General features: G+C 41.0%; 1 protein-coding gene across 1 annotated transcript; it reads right to left on the reverse strand.

Annotated features, from left to right (window-relative positions):
- Positions 1–2,971: 2,971 nt before the first annotated feature.
- LOC137097287 (uncharacterized) lies at positions 2,972–5,487 on the reverse strand. Its single transcript, XM_067469528.1, has 3 exons — positions 5,398–5,487; positions 4,801–5,201; positions 2,972–3,271 (listed from the first exon to the last, which is right to left on the reverse strand). Exons 1-3 carry the CDS (start codon positions 5,441–5,443, stop codon positions 2,972–2,974), a joined length of 747 nt encoding a protein of 248 aa, XP_067325629.1. The 5' UTR covers positions 5,444–5,487.
- Between the last annotated feature and the right edge of the window lie 5,378 nt (positions 5,488–10,865).

Here is a 10,865-nt window from a genome sequence, read left to right on the forward strand (position 1 = left end):
TCCAACTTTGCCTTTAGAACAGATATTTGTACTCCCATACAATAATGAACAAAGCTGGGGCATTATTTGCATATCCTAACTCTAGTGAAATTGCTTCATGGAGCTATTTACATAAAAAGCATATGTAAGCCAAGGTCCAACCACATGTTTGTCTCCTTTCCTCAATCAGAGTATCTGACTGATTTGACCTTTAATCTTTCTTTCATGAATGAAATGGTTTATAACTGACCAATGTACACATTTCCCAATATTAAACAAGAATGGCAAAAGTAATTTTGATCAGCTTTCATGACAATTTACAAAAGAGCATAACATTAATTTCTGTTGCAGATCCATATTCACAATGGGAAGCTGCTTCATCTAGAGTCAAACTATTGACTTCTCTCTGGCTCAGCATTGTTTACCATGACTGCCATTGTCAGTCCTGGTCCTTCAGAGAGAAGTTTCTATAGTACTATCTTGAAATGTCTAGGATTGGATTTTTGGAATGTATAGATGCAAATAATGTGATGAATGAATGAGCTTTTCTCCTAAGGTTGACAAATACACATTCCTCCAGATAAAAGATTCCCCTAGCCTCATTCCTCTTTGTAGGACTAAAATCACTTTAATATATACGGATGTAATAATAAAAAATAACCAAAATTAAAGATCAATTCCAGAATAGTTCAAAGTTGATTTCATCTCTTTTTTTTTTGGTAGCAGCTTATCAGGTGACTTAACAGCCAAAAAGTTTCCCTAGTTCCATAAGTCAGAGATGGGGCAGAGGGAATGAGAATATAAAGCAAATATAAAAAGGAAGGCAGTGCTGTGCTTAGGTGGAAATGTAAGGAAATACAGTAACATGAACCTGGAATTAACGTCCTGTGTGGGCACAAATGAATATAGGTGCATTGAGATAGATGGGAGGCCTTGGTGGCACAGTGGCTTAAACCGCTGAGCTGCTGAACTTGTTGACCAAAAGGTCACAGGTTCGAATCTGGGGAGTGGCGTGAGTTCCCGCTGTTAGCTCCAGTTTCTGCCAAAATAGCAGTTCAAAAACATGCAAATATGAATAGATCAATAGGTACCGCTTAGGTGGGAAGGTAACGGCACTCCATGCAGTCATGCCAGCCACATGACCTTGGAGGTGTCTATGGACAACACTGGCTCTTCAGCTTAGCAATGGAGATGAGCACCAACCCCCAGAGTCGGACATGACTGGACTTAATGACAGGGGAAAACCTTTACCTTTACTAAGATAGACTGTTGATTCTTTAAGGCACAGCAAGGTTTAAAATACCTTTCTATTAACAGAGCCACAATTTTGAACAAATCACCAATCTAAATCCAGTATTAGTGGTGTTTTTATTTAAGATAAGAGAATCCAAATTAAATGAAATAACTGATGCTGAATACTCCCAGTTTCTGCTATTTCTTCTATCAGGAAAGTTTAAACACTGGACCATAAACATATGTAAACAGAGGTCTTTAACTTTTTTATTTCATAGCTAACTATCTGAATTGCATGCCATTGCTTTTAATCCTAGAGCTATAGCCTGCTGCAAGACTATGTAAGGGCTTGTCCACTCTGGGCCAAAACCCCGATTTGGACAAGTAGTCACTCCTGGATGGGTTCATCCCCTTTACCCCATGTTATCCAAAACCAGGGAACTTTGGGTGCATATGGATAGCTGGATTGGTTCTCATATTACCTGGTCCACTCTCCAAATGACTTGGCACTGATATCCTCTTTCCCTTGCATTATGTGGCAAAGGAAAAGAGGATGGATCAGGAACATGTCACCCTCCTGTCACTATGGCAGATGGCCATGGAGTTCTATAGAGCACTCCTTCCTGTTGGTCACTAGGGTGCCTTTGCTATGTCATTAAAGGTATCCCATGATGGCCCAAACTCTTAGAGCTCTGTGGTTCTCTGAAAGTGACAACAAGGACAGCCAAAATAAGGTGATTTTTATTACTCAACAACACTGTCAAAGATGGTTTTAAGGCCCCTGAAGAGAAGAATGGGAGATGTGTGGCTTGAGAGCAGTACGTGTGAAAAAGATCTTGGAGTCCTTGTAGACAACAAGTTAAACATGAGCCAACAATGTGATGCGGTAGCAAAAAAAATCCAATGAGATTTTGGCCTGCATCAGTAGGTGTCAAGTGTCTAGATCCAGGGAAGTCATGCTGCCCCTCTATTCCGCCTTGATTAGACCACACCTGGAACATTGTGTCTAATTCTGGGCACCACAATTGAAGAGAGATATTGACAAGCTGGAATGTATCCAGAGGAGGGCGTCTAAAATGATCAAGGGTCTGGAGAACAAGCCCTATGAGGAGCGGCTTAAAGAGCTGGGCATATTTAGCCTGAAGAAGAGAAGGCTGAGAGGAGACATGATAGCCATGTATAAATATGTGAGAGGAAGTCATAGGGAGGAGGGAGCAAGCTTGTTTTCTGCTGCCCTGGAGACTAGGACATGGAACAATGGCTTCAAACTAAAAGAAAGGAGACTCCATATGAACATTAGGAAGAACTTCCTGACTTTGAGAGCCGTTCAGCAGTGGAACTCTCTGCCCCTGAGTGTGGTAGAGGCTCCTTCTTTGGAAGCTTTTAAACAGAGGGTGGATGGCCAACTGTCGGGGGTGCTTTGAATAAAAATTTCCTGCTTCTTGGCAGGTAGTTGGACTGGATGGCCCATGAGGTCTCTTCCAACTCTATGATTCTAACCCCAACCATATCAGTCAGCTGATTGAGCACTGTCGCAAGATCACAGACTAATTCCACCGGAGAGAGAGAACATTTGTCATACTGAATTGCAGACAGTCTGGATTGGGGATCTATCACTGAAGCTCATTGTTGCAGGCTCTGCAAGAGAAGAAATGTTCTGCCTGTAGGTTACAGTACAGTTATGTTCCATCAATGCCTCCTGGTGGTCCAAAGGCAACATGACATCTGTGGTTCCTGGACCTTTTGGCTGTAGAGGTATTCACAGTGCCTCCCTCCTTGTGCAGTAATACAAAGCACTGTCTTCTTCCCTCAAGTTCTTCATTTCCAAGTAGAAATTGGAGCCCTCTTTTGAGGCTGTGAAGTGACCCTGGATGGTGGGAGAGTAATAATTGGTGACTGAAGATTTCCAGTAGCTGATCAGCCACTCAAGAGTCTGCCCAGGTTTTTGTCGGAGCCAGGACATCCACCATTGGTCTGCTATGTCCATGGTGCAGGTCAGCCGTGTTGACTCTCCTGGTTGCTTCACCTCAGCCTTTGATTGGGTTATAACAGCCTGAAGCTGGACATCTGCAAAAGGAAAGAAAAATGACATAAACAGAAATTTCCTTTTTCTTTTATGCTTTGGAAATTCCAGGATGCCATAGTTTTGAGTCATGGCAATTAAAGTGGTGTCAAACTGCATTAATTAGCAGTGTAGATCAGGCCTGCACAACCTTCAACTTCCAGAAACCTTAGCCAGCTTGTCCAATGGTCAGTAATTCTGGGAGCTGAAGTCCAAAACATCTGGTTGTGCAGGCCTGGTGTAGAGAGACCCTCAACCCAATGTCAGTGGCGGAGAAGATACCTTCCAAAATGGCTATCAGAACAATGCAATGATGCCAGGAATACATTTGTGTCAATTTTATGGGGAAAGTTCACTGAATGTTTCCGAATAAATCTTCTTTGCATAGGGAATCTGCAGTAATGTCTGAGCGGCTAGAACTTGAGTTATATATGATCTGAAGAGCAAATAAGCCTCCTTCCCTATTTGCATATCTCAATTTTAAAAATGTGCCTCTGTGCTAAGAGAATAGCTTTCCACAGTAGTCTCAGTCTGGTAGTAACAAATCAGGAACCTTTCAGAAAGGAGAGGCAAAAATCCTCAGTCAACACATTAGAATTCAAAACCAGCTTTTCAAAGCGTCATGCATTGAAAACCCTGAGAAATGGTGGAAAACTAGTGAGAATATATGAAGATACAGAATTGGGCATCGGGGTACTACAATAGCCAGAGGAAAGAGTCATTACTTTAAGTGGGAGAAAATGGCACCTCTTTTTTGTGGGTCTTTCTCAGTGAGGATGTTCAGGATCCATGAAAAAATAAAGGACAAATGTCCCTGGCTTCCGTTCAGAGTTCTTCTGTCTTGAGATGAATTAAGCTTAATAGAATCACAGAATCATAGAATAGTCAAATTGGAAGAGACCAAATTGGCTGTCTAGTCCAACCCCCTGCCATGCAGGAAAAAATACAATTGAAGCATCCCTGACAGATGGCCATCTAGTGTAGTATGCTAGTGGGAAACCCTCTCTCTAACCCTTCTGCATCTACCTGTGGCAACCACCCGAGGCAAATGGACTGTGTTTGCCTCTGTCAATCACCACTTAAGATCAATTCAACAATCTTATATGCCATCTACACTTGATGCCTTGTTTTATAGTTGAGTTTCCAACATTCACATTTTAAAGAGGTGTGAAGTTGGAAAATGCCAGCAATGCAATTGATGGAGCCTCACATACACCTGCGGAAGAAGCGGGTAATTTTAAAACAGTTCTAAGACTGGCTATGGACTGCTGTCTTCTGGAAATCTTTAGGAGATTGGTCCAGGCACATAAATTATAACGATTTTAGAAATGTCTCAGAGAAATCATACTGTCACGTATGTTTTGAGGGGTTTTCCTGAAAACCAAAAGAGATTGGATCACTTTTTACCAGATGGGTATAAATGCATGGAGCTTCTATTCCGTGGCAGTTGAGGAATCACCAATAAAGGCTATATACCTAGATGGGCATTTGCATGATTTCCTTCTCTTTTTCAATGACATTCAAACTGGCAGCTCTCCAGGTTCATTTGAGTGAATGTGGACAGCTCCTAGAGGTAGAAGAGAGTTTTTGGAGAGCTTCTGGTTCATTTTGCTCACTGTGTCTCGTGCACAGTAATAAACAGCACTGTCCTCGGGTTTCAGGCTGTTCATTTGCAAATAGAGCAGGTTATTTGAGTTGTCCCTGGAGATGGTAAATCGTCCTTTCACTTGGTCCGAATAGTAAATGGTACCTGAGCTTGAGCTAATATATGCTACCCATTCCAAGCCTTTTGCTGGAGTTTGCCTCACCCAGTGCATTCCATAATCACTGAAAGTAAATCCAGAGGCAAGACAGGAAAGATGGAGGGAATCACCAGGCCTTCTTACATTTCCTCCAGATTCCACCAATAGGACCTCTGATTGGATACCTGAAATAAAGTCACATTAAACAGACTTTGTTTTATTAATTCAAGATTAATTCCTTCAGTTGCTTGTTTGGTGACTTTCCTGACTTTCCACATTTCAGTTAATTAACGTTTTATGAGTTAACTCTTCCCATTTAATTTAGAATAAATAATTTCTGGGAATTCAGGGCGAACCAATATTTGACAAATGAAAACATACCTCTAAAGGTAATTAAAAAGAAAGCAAACCAAAGCCAAAACATCATTTTCTTTCTTTCTGTGGTCTTGCAATGGATTGACTGCAAAGGAGTTAGGGACACACCAGAATGGGTGTAGCTGGGTCAAGAAGAGCTGGATTCTAATTTAAACAGGAAGCTGCTTCTGTATTTACATACACGTCAAGATAAAAGAACAGTGTTTGACTTTGGCACTTCTATTTCCTTTTGAGTCTACATATTATGACCCCATGAATGAGAGATACCCGGTGGCGCAGTGGGTTAAACCCCTGTGCCGGCAGGACTGAAGACCGACAGGTCGCAGGTTCGAATCTGGGGAGAGGCAGATGAGCTCCCTCTATCAGCTCCAGCTCCTCATGCGGGGACATGAGAGAAGCCTCCCACAAGGATGATAAAGACATCAAATCATCCAGGCATCCCCTGGGCAACGTCCTTGCAGATGACCAATTCTCTCACACCAGAAGCGACTTGCAGTTTCTCAAGTCACTCCTGACACGAAAAAAAAAATCAATCCTCAACACTTATCCTCACTTGAGTCTCTCCATCTAGAATGCAGTCTTCCTTTTTTCTTCCTGCCTTCTACCTTACCAAACATGATTGAATTTCCTAGTGAGTCATGTCTTCTCATGATATGATCAAAGTACCAAATTTACCAGGTTTCTTTTAGATGGACACTCTTAGGAATTTTAGGAATTTTCCTCCCACTATGAAGAAAATTACACAGTTTATGTGACCCGGATGGCATGAATGTCAAGAATGTTTCTGTTGTCAGAGGTTCTGTTGTTTAACAGGATACAACACTGTGTGTAACCATAACTTCCAGTTGTTGATCCTGTGCACATTTTGCATATACTCAGATATAAGTCTAGAAATTTTAGTAAAAAAAAATCAATTTCAAAAACCTGGCCGGACTTATCAAATGCTCAATGCACTTTTACTCAAAACAACAAAAAACAACCTCTTTTTCAGAGTAGGATAGCCTAGCCTAAAAGAAGAGCTGATCTACACTAATCTTTGAACTATGGCACTTTTGGCCTTTTTGAATGCTTAGGTAGGAAAATAGTAGCTGTTTTCTGGGGAGTGTGACAATTTCCCTTTTCCCTTTGATTTATGTATGGGTCATATCAAAATCCATATTTTTGACTCCCAAACCTTCTCTTGAAATCCACTTGTACCTGAATGAATATCTATCTGTATCTACACACACACACACACACACAAGCTAATGCTGCCATTACAGCATGTCTAGCATCACACCAAAGACACAGCTTAGCAAAAAATGCAGGCCACAGGGATATGTCAACAGTTGTGTCAAAATGGAATTGATAGGTCTCACCAAAACAGATTAGCATTTTTTTTTTACACCAACTTTGATACTTGAGAAGTAGTAGAAGAAATTCCATACCTGCCTGCTTTTATGCCCTTTATGATGCTCACTAAAGAGAAATGGGTTGCCCCTTTGGAAGTACGGCAATCCAAAATGTTGAAGCCCGATATCAGAAGGAAAATATTGTGCAGTCCTAGATTAGGGAGGAGTGTGTGATACTTGTCTGCCATCTAATGGTTAAAGATGCTGATAGAAAAAAGGAAATGACAATCTTAATTCAGCACCAACCCCCCCTCCCCAAACAAACAACAACAACAACAACAACAACAAAACATGAGAGCATCCATTATCTGGAAATCTGAAATTCTCCAAAATCTGACATTGTTCCCAAGGTGGCTGAGATAGTGTTTTCTGATGGCTCAATATACACAAGCTTTGTTCCATGCCCCAAATTGTTAAAATACTGTTTATAAAATTGCCTTCGGGCAATGTGTATATGGTGTATGTAAAACAGAAATGAATTTTGTATCTTGATTTGGTACACATCTTCATTATATACATACATGGGAATACAAAAACTGAAAATAAATTCCAAACTCCCAAACACTTCTGGTTCCAAGTCATAGAATCAGAGTTGGAAGAGACCTCATGGGCCATCCAGTCCAACCCCCTGACAAGAAGCAGGAAAATTCCATTCAAAGCACCCCCGACAGATGGCCATCCAGCCTCTGTTTAAAAGCTTCCAAAGAAGGAGCTTCCACCACACTCCGGGGCAGAGAGTTCCACTTTTGAACAGCTCTGACAGTCAGGAAGTTCTTCCTAATGTTCAGATGGAATCTCTTTTCTTGTAGTTTGAAGCCATTGTTCTGCAGGGAAGCAGAAAACAAGTTTGCTCCCTCCTCCCTATGACTTCCTCTCACATATTAATAAATGACTATCATGCCTCCTATCAGCCTTCTCTTCTTCAGGCTAAACATGCCCAGCTCTTTAAGCCACTCCTCATAGAGCTTGTTCTCCAGAACCTTGACCATTTTAGTCACCCTCCTCTGAACACATTCCAGCTTGCCAATATCTCTCTTCAGTTGTGGTGCCTAGAATTGGACACAGTGTGATTCCAGGCGTGGTCTAACCAAGGCAGAATAGAGATCAGGTGACTAAAGGTTTGTAAGCAATATATTGTCAGACTTTTGTAAGTCGATTTCATTGCCATGATGCACTCTATTTCAACCTTTTGATAGTCTAGAAATTTTTGCTTGACTTCACATTTACTTTCTCACACTGTGCCTCTTGCACAGTAATACATAGCAGTGTCTTCTGGTTTTAGACTGTTCATTTGCAGATGGAGCATGTTGTTTGAATTGTCTCTGGAGATGGTGAAGCGCCCTTTCACCGCATCTGGATAATAAGTGGAAGCTGAGGTTGGATGAATATAGGCGACCCATTCGAGACCTCTCCCAGGAACTTGTCTCACCCAGATCATCCAGTAGCTACTGAAGGGGAACCCGGAAGCTTTGCAGCTGAGACGGAGAGACTCTCCGGGCATTTTTGTATCTCCTCCAGATTCTTCCAACTGGATTGCTGATCGGACTTCTGAAAGTAAAACCAAAACCCCAAACCTGAAATTATGCTTCAGACAGACAAATAAGTAAAATATTCTATTCCTATTTTTTTAAAGTGGAAAATACCTTTGAAAATCACTAAAATGAAAACAAGGAGATGCCAAGTCTCCTCTTGACTCTAGATCCCGACTCGACATCTAGAAGTAACTACATAAAGGTATACTTCAGGCATTGTTATGTAATAATAATAATAATAATAATAAATGGCTAAAACCAAATGGCTAAAACCAAAATGATACAAAGTCCTAAAGTCATAATGCCTTTTTGCTTAGAGAGAGATGGAAGCAGAAAGAGGTCACAACTATACAGAGTATGGATCATAGCTCATGGGGGGAATAGTATATGAGAGATTTGACCAGGAAGTTGTCAGTGAATTTGCATACACCCCCCACCCCCAACCAGGCTTAAAAAGCAGTATGGATCTCTTTATACAGTGACAATACTTTGGGAAAGTCACAGGGTTGCTAAGGGAACTTATGGAGAGAAATAGAGATCAGATCAAGGAATCTGGTTAAATTTAAGTGACTTCAAAAAGGTAGAGGTGCAAAGAAATGGCAGAAACTTGTTGTTCTCTGTTCTTGGTAGATTTTGGTGTGAGAGAATTGGCCGTCTGCAAGGATGCTGCCCAGGTGATGTCTGGATGTTTGATGTTTTACCATCCTTGAGGGAGGTTTCTCTCATGTCCCTGCATGGGGAGCTGGAGCTGACAGAGGGAGCTCATTCTGCTCTTCTCAGATTTGAACCTCTGACATGTCAGTCAGCAGTCCTGCTGGCACAAGGGTTTAACCCATTGCACCACCAGGGGCAATGGTAGATGAGTGACAGGATCAGTGAATGTCCATTACAGATGCTTTTATTAATCCATATTAACTTAGATTGCAATGGACTTGGGTGTATTTTCATTACCCTGAATCCTTTTCCAATCCTTATCTCCCTGCCCCCCTCCCCAAAAGAAAGAAAGAAAAAAGAAAAGAAGAAGAAGAAGCACTGTGCCGTTACACCCAGACAACATAAAAATAAAACTAAGATGTGCTGCTCTCTATGTCTGAGCGAACTGCGGGTGTCTTTCTTAAGAAGTTTGAGATATTCAGCAACTGAGGCTATTACCAGCTTTTGAACATCAAAAAAGAATATTTATTCTTCTAAGTCCTTGCTTATCAAGGTTACAAACAGAACAGTCAATAGATGAAATCACAAAGATATTCTTTCTTTCCCTTCTCCACCAGTCACTGAGTTACCTTTTCCCCAGAAGGTAGAGAAGATCCTGGAATCTTTTCACCCTAACCCTAAGCTGTTACTTTATAGAAAGACCAGATCTTTCCCTATCTATAGCTCAAGGTTAATTCTGGAGATAAAGCAATGAAGTCTCTCTTTCTATATCTATATAACTCAGTTTCTCAATAGTCTTCTCTATCTATAGTATCTCAATCTCAGTCTTCAATATCTATCTATAATATCTCAATCTTCAATTTCTCAATCAGCTATAACTCAATCACTCAATCAAGCTTAGCTATCTATAGTATCTTAATAGTCTTAATAGTACTTACAAGGATTTTCCCAGAGCTACCCTGACTAATCACCAGCACATCTGAAGTTCCTTCTCTAAACTAAAAAGGCAGGGGAGATTCCAAAATGGAGATATCTTCCCTGGGAAAAAGGGCGGTCTCTAAACCCCAAAAGATACCTTCCAAGCCAATAGCTGCAAAAGGCCTGCAGACTGGCTTTCCAGCCTCTGAAACTGTTAACTTTCAGGGCTCTGCAGAGCTGCAGCATCCCTGGGAAAGATGCAAGGGGAAGCAACTTCAAGCAACTGTAAGGTAAAGCAAACCAGGCTCCTGGGAGACAGAACAAGCACCACCACCACCAGCTGCAGTAGCTGTTGCCTGGAAGGAGATAATAGGGAATCTTAGGTGTTTGATATTCAAGGTACTAGAGAAGTACTACTGGCAATAATCTTTGGGCCCTTCCACACAGTCCTATATCCCAGAATATCAAGGCAGAAAATCCCACAATATTTGCTTTGAACTGGGTTGTCTGAGTCCAAACTCAGAAAATGTGGGATTTTCTGCCTCGATATTCTGGAAGAGCCCTTTGAGAATGGAAGAAATACAGTATATTGATACTGAAATTGAGTTGCCACTCCCTCATTTTCTCTCTCAAACTCTTCCCATTTTTACAGCTAAATGGCAGGCAAGTACAAGGTGGTGATCTCTATGCTGAACTTGTCCTCACTTTTGGATCTGCAGATCTAAAAAGATGCAAAACCTTCATCCTTCAAAATGTGCAAACTTCTTATCTGAGAAGGAAATAATCTCCAATATTTAAAAGGAGAGTGTGTGAAATGGAAATATTGTTCCACATGAAATCTTATCTTGACATATGATACAGATCTAATGTCCTTGCTAGAATACATGCATGAGATGGAGCTTTACAAACAGAAGCATACTATGCTATTCTAACACCTTTGGTGATCAAATGAAATATATAATATTTAACAATAGGCAGA

This window comes from Anolis sagrei, chromosome 6, assembly GCF_037176765.1.
Source record: "Anolis sagrei isolate rAnoSag1 chromosome 6, rAnoSag1.mat, whole genome shotgun sequence".
Taxonomy (NCBI): domain Eukaryota; kingdom Metazoa; phylum Chordata; class Lepidosauria; order Squamata; family Dactyloidae; genus Anolis; species Anolis sagrei.